Source organism: Acipenser ruthenus, unplaced genomic scaffold (genome assembly GCF_902713425.1).
Source record: "Acipenser ruthenus unplaced genomic scaffold, fAciRut3.2 maternal haplotype, whole genome shotgun sequence".
In the NCBI taxonomy this organism is placed as follows: Eukaryota; Metazoa; Chordata; class Actinopteri; order Acipenseriformes; family Acipenseridae; genus Acipenser; species Acipenser ruthenus.
This window is the reverse complement of record NW_026708162.1, coordinates 28,545-49,514: the sequence shown is the minus strand read 5'-3', so window position 1 is coordinate 49,514 and position 20,970 is coordinate 28,545. Positions and strand designations below refer to the sequence as shown.

Sequence of the window (20,970 nt, the reverse complement as noted above, 5' to 3'; positions counted from 1 at the left end):
GACTGGTCTCTGAATCCCGTCCCTCGCGATTACACCGCAGCGTTACTAACAGACTGGTCTCTGAATCCCGTCCCTCGCGATTACACCGCAGCGTTACTAACAGACTGGTCTCTGAATCCCATCCCTCGCGATTACACCGCAGCGTTACTAATAGACTGGTCTCTGAATCCCGTCCCTCGCGATTACACCGCAGCGTTACTAACAGACTGGTCTCTGAATCCCGTCCCTCGCGATTACAGCGCAGCGTTACTAACAGACTGGTCTCTGAATCCCGTCCCTCGCGATTACACCGCAGCGTTACTAACAGACTGGTCTCTGAATCCCGTCCCTCGCGATTACACCGCAGCGTTACTAACAGACTGGTCTCTGAATCCCGTCCCTCGCGATTACACCGCAGCGTTACTAACAGACTGGTCTCTAAATCCCGTCCCTCGCGATTACACCGCAGCGTTACTAACAGACTGGTCTCTGAATCCCGTCCCTCGCGATTACACCGCGGCGTTACTAATAGACTGGTCTCTGAATCCCGTCCCTCGCGATTACAGCGCAGACTGGTCTAATAGACTGGTCTCTGAATCCCGTCCCTCGCGATTACACCGCAGCGTTACTAACAGACTGGTCTCTGAATCCCGTCCCTCGCGATTACAGCGCAGACTGGTCTAATAGACTGGTCTCTGAATCCCGTCCCTCGCGATTACACCGCGGCGTTACTAATAGACTGGTCTCTGAATCCCGTCCCTCGCGATTACAGCGCAGACTGGTCTAATAGACTGGTCTCTGAATCCCGTCCCTCGCGATTACACCGCAGCGTTACTAATAGACTGGTCTCTGAATCCCGTCCCTCGCGATTACACCGCAGCGTTACTAACAGACTGGTCTCTGAATCCCGTCCCTCGCGATTACAGCACAGCGTTACTAACAGACTGGTCTCTGAATCCCGTCCCTCGCGATTACACCGCAGCGTTACTAATAGACTGGTCTCTGAATCCCGTCCCTCGCGATTACAGCGCAGACTGGTCTAATAGACTGGTCTCTGAATCCCGTCCCTCGCGATTACACCGCAGCGTTACTAATAGACTGGTCTCTGAATCCCGTCCCTCGCGATTACACCGCAGCGTTACTAACAGACTGGTCTCTGAATCCCGTCCCTCGCGATTACAGCACAGCGTTACTAACAGACTGGTCTCTGAATCCCGTCCCTCGCGATTACACCGCAGCGTTACTAACAGACTGGTCTCTGAATCCCGTCCCTCGCGATTACAGCGCAGCGTTACTAATAGACTGGTCTCTGAATCCTGTCCCTCGCGATTACAGCGCAGCGTTACTAACAGACTGGTCTCTGAATCCCGTCCCTCGCGATTACACCGCAGCGTTACTAACAGACTGGTCTCTGAATCCCGTCCCTCGCGATTACACCGCAGCGTTACTAACAGACTGGTCTCTGAATCCCGTCCCTCGCGATTACACCGCAGCGTTACTAACAGACTGGTCTCTGAATCCCGTCCCTCGCGATTACAGCGCAGCGTTACTAACAGACTGGTCTCTGAATCCCGTCCCTCGCGATTACACCGCGGCGTTACTAATAGACTGGTCTCTGAATCCCGTCCCTCGCGATTACAGCGCAGACTGGTCTAATAGACTGGTCTCTGAATCCCGTCCCTCGCGATTACACCGCAGCGTTACTAACAGACTGGTCTCTGAATCCCGTCCCTCGCGATTACAGCGCAGACTGGTCTAATAGACTGGTCTCTGAATCCCGTCCCTCGCGATTACACCGCGGCGTTACTAATAGACTGGTCTCTGAATCCCGTCCCTCGCGATTACAGCGCAGACTGGTCTAATAGACTGGTCTCTGAATCCCGTCCCTCGCGATTACAGCGCAGCGTTACTAATAGACTGGTCTCTGAATCCCGTCCCTCGCGATTACACCGCAGCGTTACTAACAGACTGGTCTCTGAATCCCGTCCCTCGCGATTACAGCACAGCGTTACTAACAGACTGGTCTCTGAATCCCGTCCCTCGCGATTACACCGCAGCGTTACTAATAGACTGGTCTCTGAATCCCGTCCCTCGCGATTACAGCGCAGACTGGTCTAATAGACTGGTCTCTGAATCCCGTCCCTCGCGATTACACCGCAGCGTTACTAATAGACTGGTCTCTGAATCCCGTCCCTCGCGATTACAGCGCAGCGTTACTAATAGACTGGTCTCTGAATCCCGTCCCTCGCGATTACACCGCAGCGTTACTAACAGACTGGTCTCTGAATCCCGTCCCTCGCGATTACAGCGCGGCGTTACTAATAGACTGGTCTCTGAATCCCGTCCCTCGCGATTACAGCGCAGACTGGTCTAATAGACTGGTCTCTGAATCCCGTCCCTCGCGATTACAGCGCAGCGTTACTAACAGACTGGTCTCTGAATCCCGTCCCTCGCGATTACACCGCAGCGTTACTAACAGACTGGTCTCTGAATCCCGTCCCTCGCGATTACACCGCAGCGTTACTAACAGACTGGTCTCTGAATCCCGTCCCTCGCGATTACACCGCAGCGTTACTAACAGACTGGTCTCTGAATCCCGTCCCTCGCGATTACAGCGCAGCGTTACTAACAGACTGGTCTCTGAATCCCGTCCCTCGCGATTACAGCGCAGCGTTACTAACAGACTGGTCTCTGAATCCCGTCCCTCGCGATTACACCGCAGCGTTACTAATAGACTGGTCTCTGAATCCCGTCCCTCGCGATTACACCGCAGCGTTACTAATAGACTGGTCTCTGAATCCCGTCCCTCGCGATTACACCGCAGCGTTACTAACAGACTGGTCTCTGAATCCCGTCCCTCGCGATTACACCGCAGCGTTACTAACAGACTGGTCTCTGAATCCCGTCCCTCGCGATTACACCGCAGCGTTACTAACAGACTGGTCTCTGAATCCCGTCCCTCGCGATTACACCGCAGCGTTACTAACAGACTGGTCTCTGAATCCCGTCCCTCGCGATTACACCGCAGCGTTACTAACAGACTGGTCTCTGAATCCCGTCCCTCGCGATTACACCGCAGCGTTACTAACAGACTGGTCTCTGAATCCCGTCCCTCGCGATTACACCGCAGCGTTACTAACAGACTGGTCTCTGAATCCCGTCCCTCGCGATTACAGCGCAGACTGGTCTAATAGACTGGTCTCTGAATCCCGTCCCTCGCGATTACAGCGCAGCGTTACTAACAGACTGGTCTCTGAATCCCGTCCCTCGCGATTACACCGCAGCGTTACTAACAGACTGGTCTCTGAATCCCGTCCCTCGCGATTACACCGCAGCGTTACTAACAGACTGGTCTCTGAATCCCGTCCCTCGCGATTACAGCGCAGCGTTACTAACAGACTGGTCTCTGAATCCCGTCCCTCGCGATTACACCGCAGCGTTACTAACAGACTGGTCTCTGAATCCCGTCCCTCGCGATTACAGCGCAGCGTTACTAACAGACTGGTCTCTGAATCCCGTCCCTCGCGATTACACCGCAGCGTTACTAACAGACTGGTCTCTGAATCCCGTCCCTCGCGATTACACCGCAGCGTTACTAATAGACTGGTCTCTGAATCCCGTCCCTCGCGATTACACCGCAGCGTTACTAACAGACTGGTCTCTGAATCCCGTCCCTCGCGATTACAGCGCAGACTGGTCTAATAGACTGGTCTCTGAATCCCGTCCCTCGCGATTACACCGCAGCGTTACTAACAGACTGGTCTCTGAATCCCGTCCCTCGCGATTACAGCGCAGCGTTACTAACAGACTGGTCTCTGAATCCCGTCCCTCGCGATTACACCGCAGCGTTACTAACAGACTGGTCTCTGAATCCCGTCCCTCGCGATTACACCGCAGCGTTACTAACAGACTGGTCTCTGAATCCCGTCCCTCGCGATTACAGCGCAGCGTTACTAACAGACTGGTCTCTGAATCCCGTCCCTCGCGATTACACCGCAGCGTTACTAACAGACTGGTCTCTGAATCCCGTCCCTCGCGATTACACCGCAGCGTTACTAACAGACTGGTCTCTGAATCCCGTCCCTCGCGATTACACCGCAGCGTTACTAACAGACTGGTCTCTGAATCCCGTCCCTCGCGATTACAGCGCAGCGTTACTAACAGACTGGTCTCTGAATCCCGTCCCTCGCGATTACACCGCAGCGTTACTAATAGACTGGTCTCTGAATCCCGTCCCTCGCGATTACACCGCAGCGTTACTAACAGACTGGTCTCTGAATCCCGTCCCTCGCGATTACACCGCAGCGTTACTAACAGACTGGTCTCTGAATCCCGTCCCTCGCGATTACACCGCAGCGTTACTAACAGACTGGTCTAATAGATAAGGGCGCAGGCGCGTCGTCGCGCACGTTCCTGGAGTAAACAAGCCGGAGAGGCGCGTTCCTGCCAAACAACAAGAACTGGCCAATCCTGAGAAGAAAAAGCTGATCAGGTGATTAAAAGTGAAGCCTTGAACCGCCATTGCAGGTTGGGGCAGAGCTCCTCGACTAGACCAAGAGAAATAAAAATTAACACTTCGGTTCAAATTTTGAGGTTAATTTAAAAAAATCCTAAGTTTCAGTGAGAAACATCTTTGACACGACCCCCTGACCAGAAAAAAAAATAAAAAACGCCTGTTTGTGTTGAACCATAAAAGTCAAACAGATAACTTCGCAGAAATAGAGCATACGTCATGAACGCTCAAGGAGCGCTGTGATTATTATTATTTCTATCTATTATTATTATTATTTATTTCTTAGCAGACACTCTTATCCAGGGCAACTTACAATCGTAAACAAAAACACATTTCAAGAATAACCCCTGAGCCCGCATCGAACACGAAATCCAAGTTGATGAGATCTCAGACAGAGGCATCGCACAGCGCAGCGACACAGCCTGCCCTTCCTAACATGGCGGCGGGAATGTGTCTGAAACCGCAGTCCGTGATCACGTGGCATCAGGCTGAACAGTCATTGGCTGCGGCGCTTCCTTTTGAAATTTGAATCTTTTCAAAACGAATCAAACCAACGCGCGCCGAGGAGACGAGCGAGCGAGCGCGCGCGAGGTCTCGAGCGGGAGGAGCGCCGTCTGGCGAGCGGAGGAGTGAAGGTCTGATTGATCTCTATTGAATCCGACGTGCCGGGAAAACAACCGTTACTAATACATGGAAACAAACAAAACAAAACAAAACAAAACAAAGAAAGAAATAAATAAAAAAGGGTGTCATTAAATTCAAAAGTCACAGTTTAAAAACTGGAGCGGGTGTCAGTTTCCTCTCAAGTAACGCAGAGCTTCACAGCGAGTAGAGGATGGGTCGAGTACAACAATACACGACAAGAAAATAAAAGTGAGTGTCACATTTTTCATAATTAATTCAATATATATATATATATATATATATATATATATATATATATATATATATATATATATATATATATAATTGTGTGTGTGTGTGTGTGTGTGTGTGTGTGTGTGTGTGTGTTTAAAATGGACCCAAGTGAATTTGAGAGATACACTATGTTGTATATTATAAAAATAAAAACTGATATTGAACAGGACATTAAATAGTTTTTAATTTTTAAATGGATCAAGCGCGTAAAGACCAACCCGCGGTGTTTAAAAGGTTCAGCCCGTGTTTAAACTCTAGTTTCAGTGAAACTAAAAACAAATACGTTGTGTTTTTGAATCTGTCGAGAGTTTATTTCACAGTAAGTAAGGGTTGTGTTCCGCTAGGCGGCAGTAAAGCAGCACACTTCACGTGTAAAAGTTTTAGCGAAATAAACGCGTGTCTGTATTTTAAGAGAAGGTCGCCCTCCAGTTGTGATCGGAGGGAGGGAGGGAGGGAGCGGCGGACGGTTTGAAACGCGGCAGGTTTGGTTTCTTTTAAACACAGCGGCTGTGTTTCTGTTTTTATTATTTCGGGGCGCCGTGCGGGAGTTCGTAACGTCATGAAACTTCGTTTTTAAATAAAGCGCCGGCACGCGTAGCAAACGCAATCTGTGTGTTTAAAACAAACAAACAAACCGACTCTTTTTTTTTCCTGGCTGTTATTTTTGTATTAAAACGTTTATTCGTGTAATAATCTCGGGTGGATGGGTGACAGGAGGAGGGGAGACCGGGCGCAGACCCCCGTGAGACGCTCATCTCGTTTGCGGGAGATCTCTGTCACGGCCGAGGAGGTGAGTACAGGACCAGTGTACATCTACCAGGGGGACGTTTTGTCAGTTATAAAATATTAATAATAATAATAATAATCAAGTCAGCCATACCGTTCCGTAACCTTTACCGACTTGAATGAAGTCAGGTCTGAAACACGTTACGTGCATTGCTGTTTATGCTATTTTGAAGATTGTTTGAGGCAGGATGTGGGTACTTTGGAGTAATTCGTGGATACTTTGGGGGTACTTTGGGATACTTTAGGGTACTTTGGGGTACTTTGGGGTTACTTTAGGGTACTTTGGGGTTACTTTAGGGTACTATGGGGGTACTTGGGGTACTTTGTGGTTACTTGGGGTTACTTTGGGGTACTTTGGGATACTTTGTGGTTACTCTGGGGTTACTTTAGGGTACTTTGTGGTTACTTTGGTGTTACTTTGAGGTACTTTGGGATACTTTGGGGTTACTTTGGGGTACTTTTGGTGTTACTTTGGGGTACTTTAGGGTACCTTGGGGTTACTTGTGGTTACTTGGTGTTACTTGGGGTTACTTTGGGGTACTTTGGTGTTACTTTAGGGTACTTTGTGGTTACTTTGGGGTACTTTGGGATACTTTGTGGTTACTCTGGGGTTACTTTAGGGTACTTTGGGGGTACTTTGGGGGTACTTTGTGGTTACTTTGGGGGTACTTGTGGGCACTCTGTGGTTACTTGGGGGTACTTTGTGGTACTTTGGGGGTACTTGGGGGCACTCTGTGGTACTCGGGGGGCAGTGTGTGGGAGCGGATTAGGAAGCGTGCTGCTGGGTGGTAATGAAGCGCTTCTCTCTCTACCCAGGCGGTGTCGGCGGTCTCTTACCCGGCGCCCCTGGGAGCGGAGGAGTGGAGGGAACTGCAGCCGCGGAGAAGCATCCGAGCGCATCGGAGCGGGGATCCCCACCCTGAACCGGAGGGAGCCGGCCGGCACGGCACCAGAACCGGGACCAGCGACAGAGTCCAGCTGGAGGCGCGGCTTGGGGTAGATTCATTCATTTTAAATGATGGGATTCACGCTTGAGCAGTACATTTAAAAAAGTAAAAAAAAAAAAAAAACATTGGGAGAAGTTTTGTTTTGTGTGTGTTTGTTATTGAGTTTCTGAAGTTTTGTTTTGGGTGTGTTTGTTGTTGAGTTTCTGAAGTTTTGTTTTGTGTGTGTTTGTTATTGAGTTTCTGAAGTTTTGTTTTGTGTGTGTTTGTTATTGAGTTTCTGAAGTTTTGTTTTGTGTGTGTTTGTTATTGAGTTTCTGAAGTTTTGTTTTGTGTGTGTTTGTTATTGAGTTTCTGAAGTTTTGTTTTGTGTGTGTTTGTTGTTGAGTTTCTGAAGTTTTGTTTTGTGTGTGTTTGTTGTTGAGTTTCCGAAGCTCGTTTCAGTGTTTCTAAGTGGATTGTTCTGCATGCGGGAGATGCTTGACGGGTCGTTCTCAGTTTTCTTGTGCACGCAGCGTCAGGCAGGGATGGAAAGAAGATTGATTTTGTTTGTTTGTTGGTTTGTTTGTTTGTTTTGTGTTATTATTTGAAGTCTCCGACGGTGGTCTTGGAGAGACTGAAGCTTGAACCTGAGGAGCAGCCAATCGATCCTGACCCTGCAGCAGCACTGAAGACGACACAGCAGGTCCCTGCAGCCCGAACGCCCTCGATACTGCAGGAGCCCCCCCCAGCCGAGCAGCCCCCCGACCCGCCCGTCTGCAGAGTGCCCTCGGCTCTCAAGAGGGAGGCCAGCGAGGCAGCAGAGAGGCCCTCCTCGAACCCACAAGCCTCTTCAGAACCAGAGACCAGGAGGCCTGAGAGGACTGCTCTGGAGAGGCCACCTTCTAGACCAGGAGCTGCGCTGGAGAGGTCGTCTTCTAGACCAGGAGCTGCTCTGGAGAGGTCTTCTTCTAGACCAGGAGCTGCGCTGGAGAGGTCTTCTTCTAGACCAGGAGCTGCTCTGGAGAGGCCTTCTTCTAGACCAGGAGCTGCTCTGGAGAGGTCTTCTTCTAGACCAGGAGCTGCTCTGGAGAGGTCTTCTTCTAGACCAGGAGCTGTGTCTGAAGGCCTGGCTCTCGCCCCTGAGGGATTTGCTGAGACGATGTTCCGATCTGAAGCCCCGCAGCTGGACTCTGCTCCCCCAGAGAGGCTCCCCTCAGCCCCAGGGGCCAGACAGGAGAGGCAGGAGAGAGCGGGACTGCAGACTCAGGTTAGTGACGGGGCCGCTTCCTCCTCCTGTCTGTTTAATAACAGGGGAGCTCACAGTGTAAACATTTAAACACCCCTCATGAAGGTGTGACACAGTGAAAGCGTGGCACAGTGTGACGAGGAGCAGTGAGAGCGTGGCACGGTGTGACGAGGAGCAGTGAAAGCGTGGCACGGTGTGACGAGGAGCAGTGAGAGCGTGGCACGGTGTGACGAGGTGCAGTGAGAGCGTGGCACGGTGTGACGAGGAGCAGTGAGAGCGTGGCACGGTGTGACGAGGAGCAGTGAGAGCGTGGCACGGTGTGACGAGGTGCAGTGAGAGCGTGGCACGGTGTGACGAGGTGCAGCGAGAGCGTGGCACAGTGTGACGAGGAGCAGCGAGAGCGTGGCACGGTGTGACGAGGAGCAGTGAAAGCGTGGCACGGTGTGACGAGGAGCAGTGAGAGCGTGGCACAGTGTGACGAGGAGCAGTGAGAGCGTGGCAGAGTGTGACGAGGAGCAGTGAGAGCGTGGCAGAGTGTGACGAGGAGCAGTGAGAGCGTGGCACAGTGTGACGAGGAGCAGTGAGAGCGTGGCACGGTGTGACGAGGAGCAGTGAGAGCGTGGCACGGTGTGACGAGGAGCAGTGAGAGCGTGGCACGGTGTGACGAGGAGCAGTGAGAGCGTGGCACGGTGTGACGAGGAGCAGTGAGAGCGTGGCACGGTGTGACGAGGAGCAGTGAGAGCGTGGCACGGTGTGACGAGGAGCAGTGAGAGCGTGGTCAAGCTTATTGGCATGGTGTGGCACATCATTGTAAACCATGTTGAATGTATGGATTATTGTTCCTAAATGTTTTTGCATTGTCAAAGAAACGCCTGTGAAATGTAGAGGTCGGCTGTAGTGTTTACAGTGTTTCACGCACTGATACACAATGATACACACACACACTGATACACAATGATACACACACACTGATACACACACAGACTGATACACACACTGATACACACACACTGATACACACACACACACACACTGATGCACACTGATACACACACACACACACACACTGACACACACACACACACTGATACACACACACACACTGATACACACACACACACACACACACACACACTGACACACACACACACACTGATATACACACACACTGATACACACACACACACACACACACATTCACACACCGATGGGTCTGCAGCTGGAGTGCGTTTAGGGTTTTTTTTTTTTTTTTTTTCTAAAGCGGAAGTGGGTTTCAAGATAATAAAAACCGACTGTCGGAGCTGAAAGGCTTTCAGTTGAGCAACAAAAATGTGTTTTGTTTTTTTTCAAATTGAAATAACTGTTTTTCTCGAGGAGGGGCTGAAGACTCAACGGAGGGGATTCCCGCCCTGTATGTTTACTAAGAACCTGACTTGGCAGAAACTTATCTGTGTTCTGCAGAGTGTGTGAGCGGTTCTGTTCAGAGAGGTTCTGTTTAAAGAGATTCTGTTTAAAGAGATTCTGGTGGTTCTGTTCAGAGCGGTTCTGTTCGGAGCAATTCAGGTGACTGTTCAGAGAGGTTCTGTTTAAAGAGGTTCTGTTCAGAGCGATTCTGTTCAGAGGTTTTGTTCAGAGGGATTCTGGTGGTTCTGTTCAGAGGGATTCTGGTGGTTCTGTTCAGAGGGATTCTGGTGGTTCTGTTCAGAGAGGTTCTGTTTAAAGAGATTCTGTTCACAGCGATTCTGTTCAGAGGTTTTGTTCAGAGGGATTCTGGTGGTTCTGTTCAGAGGGATTCTGGTGGTTCTGTTCAGAGGGATTCTGGTGGTTCTGTTCAGAGGGATTCTGGTGGTTCTGTTCAGAGGGATTCTGGTGGTTCTGTTCAGAGAGGTTCTGTTCAGAGGGATTCTGGTGGTTCTGTTCAGAGGGATTCTGGTGGTTCTGTTCAGAGGGATTCTGGTGGTTCTGTTCAGAGGGATTCTGGTGGTTCTGTTCAGAGGGATTCTGGTGGTTCTGTTCAGAGAGGTTCTGCACCTCCACTGAGCTGCATACAGCTGGATCTCTCCAGGCAGAGGGTGAGGTAGCTTTGTATTTAAACATGCTGTGTTTGAAATTTCTGTTTGTGTTGCTCAGCAGTCTTCGCAGTGGATTCGAGCTTCACTGCACCTGCGTGTTGCCTGCATGGGATTATTCTGCTTGTTTTCGGGCTCCTTATCTCTTCCAGTGTGTTTTCTTTCATGTTGAAACTGGAACGCAGCGCGACTTGCAAAGAGGGAATTGTGAGAATCCACGTTTGCTCTTTCTAAAGTTCATTTCTATTCGTAGAGCTGCTGAAAGAAACCGAGTAAATTCAATGGGCGAAGTCTTTCTCTGTGTCGAGTGGAAACGTTTATCACTGAATCCATTCAGTTTATTTGAGTGTTTCTGAACGCAGCCCTGTGTGTGTGTGTGTGTGTGTGTGTGTGTGTGTGTGTGTGTGTGTGTGTGTGTGTGTGTGTTGTGTAAAGGGGGCAGTGCAGTGCCACGCAGCCCTGTGTGTGTGTGTGTAGTGTGTGTGTGTGTGTGTGTGTGTGTGTGTGTGTGTTGTGTAAAGGGGGCAGTGCATTGCCACGCAGCCCTGTGTATTGTGTGTGTGTGTATTGTGTCTGTGTGTTGTGTGTGTGTGTGTGTGTGTGTGTTGTGTCTGTGTGTTGTGTGCGTGTATTGTGTTTGTGTGTGTGTGTGTTTCGGTACCCAGCCCGGTGTTGAAGGTGCTTCTTGTTGTGCTGCAGATGGACGTGGTCCAGAGCGAATTGAAAGCCCCGAATCTCTCTGGAGCTCCGCCCCCAGCCAGCCCTGGCCGAGCGGTAAGGACAGCCCGTCGTGCAGCCTCACTGTTTCTGCTGCTCTTCTAACTTTGTGTATTGTGTGTGTGTGTGTGTGTGTGTGTGTAGTGTGTGTGTGTGTGTGTGGTTTGTGTGTGTGGATTGTGTTTGCCTCACTGTTTCTGCTGCTCTTCTAACTTTTAGTATCTTGATTTTTCACTTCACAGAAAAATGGTGCAAACTTAGCACAGTGGTAAGAGAGTGTGGCCGGCCTTGAATATTCTGTAAAATCAACAATAAATGCAGCAGCCACAGTCATTTCTGTCTCAGTGTTAATGTGTGTGTGTGTGTGTGTGTCTCTGCGTGTGTGTGTCTCAGTGTTAATGTGTGTGTGAGTGTCTCAGTGTTACTGTGTGTGTGTGTGTCTCCGTGTGTGTGTGTCTCAGTGTTACAGTGTGTGTGTGTGTGTGTGTGTGTGTCTCAGTGTTACAGTGTGTGTGTGTGTCTCAGTGTTACTGTGTGTGTGTGTGTCTCAGTGTTACAGTGTGTGTGTGTGTGTCTCAGTGTTACAGTGTGTGTGTGTCTCAGTGTTAGTGTGTGTGTGTGTCTCAGTGTTACAGTGTGTGTGTGTGTGTGTGTGTGTCTCAGTGTTACAGTGTGAGTGTTTGTCTCAGTGTTAGTGTGTGTGTTTGTCTCAGTGTTAGTGTGTGTGTGTGTCTCAGTGTTACAGTGTGTGTGTCTCAGTGTGTGAGTGTCTCAGTGTTAGTGTGTGTGTGTGTCTCAGTGTTAGTGTGTGTGTGTGTCTCAGTGTGAGTGTGTGTGTGTGTCTCAGTGTTAGTGTGTGTGTGTGTCTCCGTGTGAGTGTGTCTCAGTCTCAGTGTGAGTGTGTGTGTGTGTCTCAGTGTTAGTGTGTGTGTGTGTCTCAGTGTTACAGTGTGAGTGTTTGTCTCAGTGTGAGTGTTTGTCTCAGTGTTACAGTGTGTGTGTGTGTCTCAGTGTTACAGTGTGTGTGTGTGTCTCCGTGTGTGTGTGTCTCAGTGTTAGTGTGTGTGTGTGTCTCAGTGTGTGTGTCTCCGTGTGTGTGTGTCTCAGTGTTAGTGTGTGTGTGTGTCTCAGTGTTACAGTGTGTGTGTTTGACTCAGTGTTAGTGTGTGTGTGTGTCTCCGTGTGTGTGTGTCTCAGTGTTAGTGTGTGTGTTTGTCTCAGTGTGAGTGTTTGTCTCAGTGTTAGTGTGAGTGTTTGTCTCAGTGTTAGTGTGAGTGTTTGTCTCAGTGTTACAGTGTGAGTGTTTGTCTCAGTGTTAGTGTGTTTGTCTCAGTGTGTGTGTCTCAGTGTTACAGTGTGTTTGTCTCAGTGTGTGTGTTTGTCTCAGTGTGAGTGTTTGTCTCAGTGTTAGTGTGAGTGTTTGTCTCAGTGTTACAGTGTGAGTGTTTGTCTCAGTGTTAGTGTGTTTGTCTCAGTGTGTGTGTCTCAGTGTTACAGTGTGTTTGTCTCAGTGTGTGTGTTTGTCTCAGTGTGAGTGTTTGACTCAGTGTCTCAGTGTGAGTGTTTGTCTCAGTGTGAGTGTTTGTCTCAGTGTGAGTGTTTGTCTCAGTGTTACAGTGTGTGTGTTTGACTCAGTGTGTGTGTGTGTGTGTCTCAGTGTCAGTGTGAGTGTTTGTCTCAGTGTGAGTGTGTCTCAGTGTTACAGTGTGTTTGTCTCAGTGTGTCTCAGTGTCAGTGTGAGTGTTTGTCTCAGTGTTACAGTGTGTTTGTCTCAGTGTGTCTCAGTGTCAGTGTGAGTGTTTGTCTCAGTGTGAGTGTGTCTCAGTGTTACAGTGTGTTTGTCTCAGTGTGTCTCAGTGTCAGTGTGAGTGTTTGTCTCAGTGTTACAGTGTGTTTGTCTCAGTGTGTTTGTCTCAGTGTGAGTGTGTGTGTCTCAGTGTGAGTGTGTCTCAGTGTGAGTGTGTGTGTGTTTGTCTCAGTGTTACAGTGTGTCTCAGTCTCAGTGTGAGTGTTTGACTCAGTGTCAGTGTGAGTGTTTGACTCAGTCTCAGTGTGAGTGTGTTTGTCTCAGTGTGTGTGTGTGTCTCAGTGTCAGTGTGAGTGTTTGTCTCAGTGTGAGTGTGAGTGTTTGACTCAGTCTCAGTGTGTTAGTGTGTGTGTCTCAGTCTCAGTGTGTGTTTGTCTCAGTGTCAGTGTGTGTTTGACTCAGTCTCAGTGTTAGTGTGTCTCAGTGTGAGTGTTTGACTCCGTGTGTGTGTGTCTCAGTGTGAGTGTTTGTCTCAGTGTGAGTGTTTGACTCAGTGTCAGTGTGTGTGTGTGTCTCAGTGTCTCAGTGTGTGTGTCTCAGTCTCAGTGTGAGTGTGTGTGTGTTTGTCTCAGTGTTACAGTGTGTTTGTCTCAGTGTGTGTGTGTCTCAGTGTTAGTGTGTTTGTCTCAGTGTTAGTGTGAGTGTTTGTCTCAGTGTGAGTGTTTGACTCAGTCTCAGTGTGAGTGTTTGTCTCAGTGTGAGTGTGTGTGTGTTTGTCTCAGTGTTACAGTGTGTTTGTCTCAGTGTGTGTGTGTCTCAGTGTTAGTGTGTTTGTCTCAGTGTCAGTGTGTGTGTTTGTCTCAGTGTGTGTGTTTGACTCAGTGTCAGTGTGAGTGTTTGACTCAGTCTCAGTGTGTGTGTTTGACTCAGTGTCAGTGTGTGTGTTTGACTCAGTCTCAGTGTGTGTGTGTGCATCAGTGTGTGTTTGACTCAGTCTCAGTGTGTGTTTGACTCCTCTGATCTCTTCTGACTCTCCTCAGTGTTAGTGTGTCTCAGTCTCAGTGTATTTGTTTGACTCCTCTGATCTCTTCAGTGTATTTGTTTGACTCCTCTGATCTCTTCAGTGTATTTGTTTGACTCCTCTGATCTCTTCAGTGTATTTGTTTGACTCCTCTGATCTCTTCAGTGTATTTGTTTGACTCCTCTGATCTCTTCAGTGTATTTGTTTGACTCCTCTGATCTCTTCTGACTCTCCTCAGTGTTAGTGTGTCTCAGTCTCAGTGTATTTGTTTGACTCCTCTGATCTCTTCAGTGTATTTGTTTGACTCCTCTGATCTCTTCAGTGTATTTGTTTGACTCCTCTGATCTCTTCAGTGTATTTGTTTGACTCCTCTGATCTCTTCAGTGTATTTGTTTGACTCCTCTGATCTCTTCAGTGTATTTGTTTGACTCCTCTGATCTCTTCAGTGTATTTGTTTGACTCCTCTGATCTCTTCAGTGTGTGTTTGACTCCTCTGATCTCTTCAGTGTATTTGTTTGACTCCTCTGATCTCTTCAGTGTATTTGTTTGACTCCTCTGATCTCTTCAGTGTATTTGTTTGACTCCTCTGATCTCTTCAGTGTATTTGTTTGACTCCTCTGATCTCTTCAGTGTATTTGTTTGACTCCTCTGATCTCTTCAGTGTATTTGTTTGACTCCTCTGATCTCTTCAGTGTATTTGTTTGACTCCTCTGATCTCTTCAGTGTATTTGTTTGACTCCTCTGATCTCTTCAGTGTATTTGTTTGACTCCTCTGATCTCTTCAGTGTATTTGTTTGACTCCTCTGATCTCTTCAGTGTATTTGTTTGACTCCTCTGATCTCTTCAGTGTATTTGTTTGACTCCTCTGATCTCTTCTGACTCTCCTCAGTGTTAGTGTGTCTCAGTCTCAGTGTATTTGTTTGACTCCTCTGATCTCTTCAGTGTATTTGTTTGACTCCTCTGATCTCTTCAGTGTATTTGTTTGACTCCTCTGATCTCTTCAGTGTATTTGTTTGACTCCTCTGATCTCTTCAGTGTATTTGTTTGACTCCTCTGATCTCTTCAGTGTATTTGTTTGACTCCTCTGATCTCTTCAGTGTATTTGTTTGACTCCTCTGATCTCTTCTGACTCTCCTCAGTGTTACAGTGTGTTTGTCTCAGTGTTAGTGTGTGTGTGTGCATCAGTGTTTGACTCCTCTGATCTCTTCTGACTCTCCTCAGTGTTACAGTGTGTTTGTCTCAGTGTTAGTGTGTGTGTGTGCATCAGTGTTTGACTCCTCTGATCTCTTCTGACTCTCCTCAGCGCTGGCTCCGATTCTCCGCCCTCCTCCTCTGGCTCCTCCTCCTGGGGGGCGGGAGCTGGTACGCCGTGCATCATGGGATCCCGGGCCCTGGCACGGAGCTGCTGAGGGAGCTGGGCAGTGACTGGTACCCGGGCCTGTGGGAGGGGCTTGCCTGGCAGAGCGAGGGGCCGTGCAGCACAGACTGCAGGTAGGGGAGGGGCTGGAGAGACGTCCGCTTCTCATCTGCCATCGAACGTTGACTTTCTACAGTTTAAAAACAGATCTACTGTTTCAATATGTGAAGTGAAAAGGGATGTGGTGGCAGGTCCACTTTTGTGACATATATATATTTTTTTAATAAAAAAAAAAAGTAATCTAAATAAACTCTTCTTTCACCCCTCCCCCCCCCAGCTTCTCCCTGTTGGAGAGTATCCCTGTGGGCCTGCTGTACCCCCCCGACGCCCCCGCGCTCCCCTCGATATTCTCAGCCTGGCAGAGTCTGCTGGAGCAGGCAGAGAGCAGCGTGCAGATAGCAGCCTTCTACCTGACCCTGAGAGACAGCGAGCCCACAGCCAGCCAGGTGAGCAGAGAGCAGCCTTCTACCTGACCCTGAGAGACAGGGAGCCCACAGACAGCCAGGTGAGCAGAGAGCAGTCTTCTACCTGACCCTGAGAGACAGGGAGCCCGCAGACAGCCAGGTGAGCAGAGAGCAGCCCTCTACCTGACCCTGAGAGACAGGGAGCCCACAGACAGCCAGGTGAGCAGAGAGCAGCCTTCTACCTGACCCTGAGAGACAGGGAGCCCGCAGACAGCCAGGTGAGCAGAGAGCAGCCTTCTACCTGACCCTGAGAGACAGGGAGCCCACAGACAGCCAGGTGAGCAGAGAGCAGCCTTCTACCTGACCCTGAGAGACAGGGAGCCCACAGACAGCCAGGTGAGCAGAGAGCAGCCTTCTACCTGACCCTGAGAGACAGGGAGCCCACAGACAGCCAGGTGAGCAGAGAGCAGCCTTCTACCTGACCCTGAGAGACAGGGAGCCCGCAGACAGCCAGGTGAGCAGAGAGCAGCCTTCTACCTGACCCTGAGAGACAGGGAGCCCACAGACAGCCAGGTGAGCAGAGAGCAGGGGGAGGGTCCGGCTGCTCCGCTCGGATGGCTCTCTGGGACGGTGACTCAGAGTTTGAATTGATCTCCTGTCTGTTTGTCTCTGATTTCAGGGCCGGCAGGTCTTTGAGCAGCTCCTGCAGTTACAGTCCAGAGGAGTGAATCTCAGCATCGCGGTGAACAGCCCTGAGAACTCAGACAGGGACAGCAGAGAGCTGCGGGAAGCAGGTACAGAGAGGGGGGGGCACTGGAGAGGTGCTGAGCAGCCATCTGATATTACAGTGCAGGACAGAGGAGGGGAGAGGTGCTGAGCAGCACAGTGCAGGACAGAGAGGAGGGGAGAGGTGCTGAGCAGCACAGTGCAGGACAGAGAGGAGGGGAGAGGTGCTGAGCAGTACAGTGCAGGACAGAGAGGAGGGGAGAGGTGCTGAGCAGCACAGTGCAGGACAGAGAGGAGGGGAGAGGTGCTGAGCAGCACAGTGCAGGACAGAGAGGAGGGGAGAGGTGCTGAGCAGCACAGTGCAGGACAGAGAGGGTCTGTTGAAATGTGTGTGTGTGTGTGTGCAGGTGCTGAGGTGCGCGGCGTGGATCTGAAGTCTCTGACCGGCGGCATCATTCACACCAAGCTGTGGGTCGTGGACAAGCAGCACGTTTACATTGGCAGCGCCAACATGGACTGGCGCTCTCTCACACAGGTACAGCCTGCCAGCTTCACCTCAATAATAACACTGATGGAGCACTGGAGCCCAAACGCTGGTCTGCTTGACTCGGTCTCTTCTAGTTTCAATAATCACACTGATGAAGGCACTGGAGCCCAAACGCTGGTCTGCTTGACTCGGTCTCTTCTAGTTTCAATAATAACACTGATGAAGGCACTGGAGCCCAAACGCTGGTCTGCTTGACTCGGTCTCTTCTAGTTTCAATAATAACACTGATGAAGGCACTGGAGCCCAAACGCTGGTCTGCTTGACTCGGTCTCTTCTGGTCTCCCCTCAGTAACACTCCCTCTCCCCGGGCAGGTGAAGGAGCTGGCGGTGTCGGTCAGTAACTGCAGCTGCCTGGCGCGAGACACGGAGCGGATCTTCAGGATGTATTCCTCCCTGGGTCAGAGCGGAGCCTCCATTCCTGAGCGCTGGCCCCGGGAGTTCACAGCCGGCTCCAGTAAAGAGCGCCCCCTGCAGCTCAAACTCAACGGGGTCGCTGCTGAGGTCTACCTGTCGGTGAGTGTAGGAGGAGCCATTGAAACTGTGCCGAGCTGCTGGCTGGGTCTCAAACGCACGCGAACGCATGTTGTAGCTAACCTGTGTTTTCACTCCTGTGAGTGACTCTGAGACCCCTCCCCGTGTTCCAGAGCGCCCGGCCCTCGCTGTGTGCAGACGGACGCACGGACGACCTCGCCGCCATTCTCAGCGTGATCGGAGATGCCAGGCAGTTTGTTTACATCTCAGTCATGGACTTCCTGCCTCAGTGCCAGTACTGCAGCCCCAGAGGGTGAGTGTGTGTGTGTGTGTGTGTGTGTGTGTGTGTGTGTGTGTGACAGTGCGTATTCAGAATGCAATCCTAATTGAGAGTTGCCCCTCCCAGGTTCTGGCCCCCCCTGGACTCTGCCCTGCGTGCTGCCTCCTGTGGGCGGGGTGTGGAGGTGCGCTTGCTGGTGAGCTGCTGGGAGCACTCCTTCCACCCCATGTTCATCTTCCTGGAGTCTCTGAGCGTGCTGAGACAGGAGCCCCTGAACTGCAACGTGCAAGTGGTGAGAAACACACAGGAATACACACTGACCCTGAATACTGGGGACAGTGCGAGACACACACAGGAATACACACTGACCCTGAATACTGGGGACAGTGTGAGACACACACAGGAATACACACTGACCCTGAATACTGGGGACAGTGCGAGACACGCACAGGAATACACACTGACCCTGAATACTGGGGACAGTGTGAGACACGCACAGGAATACACACTGACCCTGAATACTGGGGACAGTGCGAGACACTGACCCTGAATACTGGGGACAGTGCACAATAATAATGAAATCTACATACTGGGGTGCCTCCACTGATAAATATTCTCTGAAAAGAATAACCCATCTGTGTTCTGGAGACGCCGCACACACACACACACACACACACACACACAGACACACACACACACACACACACACACACACACACACAGACACACACACTCACACACACACACACACAGAGCACAGCAGCCTCCGATGCCTTGGACCTTCAGATTTGTTTTATTTGTTGTATTTTCTCTTTCAGAAAGTGTTCCACGTCCCGTCCAGCCCTGAGCAGGAGGCGATCCCCTTCAGCAGAGTGAATCACGCCAAGTACATGGTGACTGACCGCGTGGCTTACATAGGTACTGACCAGAGCAGCGAACACACAAACACAAACACACTGCACTGACCAGAGCAGCAAACACACACACACAAACACACTGCACTGACCAGAGCAGCAAACACACACACACAAACACACTGCACTGACCAGAGCAGCAAACACACACACAAACACACTGCACTGACCAGAGCAGCAAACACACACACACAAACACACTGCACTGACCAGAGCAGCAAACACACACACACAAACACACTGCACTGACCAGAGCAGCAAACACACACACACAAACACACTGCACTGACCAGAGCAGCAAACACACACACACAAACACACTGCACTGACCAGAGCAGCAAACACACACACACAAACACACTGCACTGACCAGAGCAGCAAACACACACACACAAACACACTGCACTGACCAGAGCAGCAAACACACACACACAAACACACTGCACTGACCAGAGCAGCAAACACACACACACAAACACACTGCACTGACCAGAGCAGCAAACACACACACACAAACACACTGCACTGACCAGAGCAGCAAACACACACACACAAACACACATACGCACACGCACACACACACACACAGACACACACACACACACACACACACACACACTGCACAGAGGCACAGAACAGACCAGCAAATATAAATGGGTTTGGAGAGGAAAGTCATTCTGTAGTCTTTGGTCAAAATGCAGTAGAATTGATACTTAAACATGACAAATAGATTTAACGTTGCAGAAAACTACTGAAGCTCCTCTCTCTCTCTCTCTCTCTCTCTCTCTCTCTGTGTCTCTCTCTCTCTGTGTCCCTCTCTCTCTCTCTCTCTCTCTCTCTCTCTGTGTGTCTCCCCTCTCTCTCGCCCTCTCTCTCCCCTGTCTCTCTCTCTCTCTCTCTCTCTCTCTCTGTGTCTCTCTCTCTCTCTCTCTCTCTCTCTCTCTCTGTGTGTCTCCCCTCTCTCTCGCCCTCTCTCTCCCCTGTCTCTCTCTCTCCCTCTCTCTCTCTCTGTCTCTCTGTCTCTCTCCCCTCTGTCTCTCTCCCCTGTCTCTGTCTCTCCCCTCTCTCTCTCTCCCCTCTCTCTCTCTCCCCTGTCTCTGTCTCTCCCCCCTCTCTCTCTCTCTCTCTCTCCCCTCTCTCTCTCTCTCTCTCTCTCTCTCTCTCTCTCTCTCTCTCTCTGTCTCTCTGTCTCTCTCCCCTGTCTCTGTCTCTCCCCTCTCTCTCTCTCTCTCTCTCCCCTCTCTCTCTCTCCCCTGTCTCTGTCTCTCTCTCTCTCTCTCTCTCTCTCTCTCCCCTGTCTCCCCTGTCTCTCTCTCTCTCTCTCTCTCTCTCTCTCTCTCTCTCTCTCTCTCGTAGGAACCTCCAACTGGTCTGAGAGTTACTTCACGCAGACGGCCGGTGTGGGGCTGGTGGTGAACCAGACTGGGGCTGCAGGGAGGGGGGAGCAGGGCACCGTGCAGAGCCAGCTCCAGGGGGTGTTTGAGAGGGACTGGGGCTCCTCCCACGCGGTGCCTCTGAGCACGGAGCACAGCCAGAGCTGCGGGCTGCACACACAGAGCTAGTCTACAGGCAGGGGGGGTGAAACCAGCCCTTTGACAGGCTGGGGCCCCGCTATTCAAAGACTGGACAGCACTGCCTGAAATCTGTGGAGCCAAAGCTAACAAGAGAGACGGGATTGGAACAGATGGATCCTTTTCTCAGCTGCTGCAGAGAGAGTCTGTCCTGCTTGATTTGAAGTGTAGGTTTAATTGTGATTTCTGAAGTGACTCTGGAGGAGGAATGGGTCGCGGCTCAGGGAGCTTTTTGAAATATCTTCACTCCTTTCACAGCTTCATTGTTTGTTTGTATTTTTACAATCCTCGACTGTAACTTTCGAAATCTTTTACAAAGAAACGCAGAATGAAATGCTGCCTTTCTTGTTTTAATTGTAGGTTTTCAAGCTTTAATTGTGTTTCTTTAACACGGCGCAGCTTTTTGCTTCAGTGTTTTGTTTTTTTTTTAAAACCTGTTTTTACTTTTGCATTAGGAAAGGGTAGGATGTGTTTGAAATCCAATGCTTCTGTAAAAAAAATTAAAAAAATTAAACTATTAATTATAATAATTTGAATAAAGTCTGTTTGAAATGTTTTTGCTGTTTGTCATGTGATTATTATTATTATTATTTATTTCTTAGCAGACGCCCTTATCCAGGGCGACTTACAATTGTTACAAGATATCACATTATTTTTACATACAATTACCCATTTATACAGTTGGGTTTTTTTTTTTTACTGGAGCAATATAGGTAAA

At 50.0% G+C, this 20,970-nt stretch overlaps 1 protein-coding gene across 3 annotated transcripts; it reads left to right on the top strand.

Annotated features, from left to right (window-relative positions):
• Positions 1-5,836: 5,836 nt before the first annotated feature.
• On the top strand, positions 5,837-20,808 carry LOC117398649 (5'-3' exonuclease PLD3). Of its 3 annotated transcripts, XM_059020138.1 has the most exons (13): positions 5,838-6,200; positions 7,013-7,192; positions 7,733-8,389; positions 11,137-11,211; positions 15,226-15,413; positions 15,617-15,785; positions 16,423-16,537; positions 16,877-17,004; positions 17,329-17,529; positions 17,661-17,800; positions 17,894-18,059; positions 18,586-18,685; positions 20,038-20,808. In XM_059020138.1, exons 1-13 carry the CDS (start codon positions 6,114-6,116, stop codon positions 20,241-20,243), a joined length of 2,412 nt encoding a protein of 803 aa, XP_058876121.1. In that variant the 5' UTR covers positions 5,838-6,113; the 3' UTR covers positions 20,244-20,808. The 3 variants fall into 3 exon arrangements, with proteins under 3 accessions (XP_058876122.1, XP_058876121.1, XP_058876123.1); XM_059020139.1 differs by lacking the exon at positions 11,137-11,211 and having other exon boundaries at positions 5,837-6,200; XM_059020140.1 differs by lacking the exon at positions 7,733-8,389 and having other exon boundaries at positions 5,839-6,200.
• The last annotated feature ends 162 nt before the right edge of the window (positions 20,809-20,970 follow it).

What these genes read in the sequence shown, in the direction of transcription:
- LOC117398649 (XM_059020138.1), top strand. Translation starts at nt 6,114, where the DNA reads ATGGGTGACAGGAGGAGGGGAGACCGGGCGCAGACCCCCGTGAGACGC. An exon ending in TCTCTGTCACGGCCGAGGAG is followed by an intron (nt 6,201 to 7,012) that starts GTGAGTACAGGA and finishes CTCTCTACCCAG; the next exon opens with GCGGTGTCGGCGGTCTCTTA. An exon ending in TGAACTGCAACGTGCAAGTG is followed by an intron (nt 18,060 to 18,585) that starts GTGAGAAACACA and finishes TTTCTCTTTCAG; the next exon opens with AAAGTGTTCCACGTCCCGTC.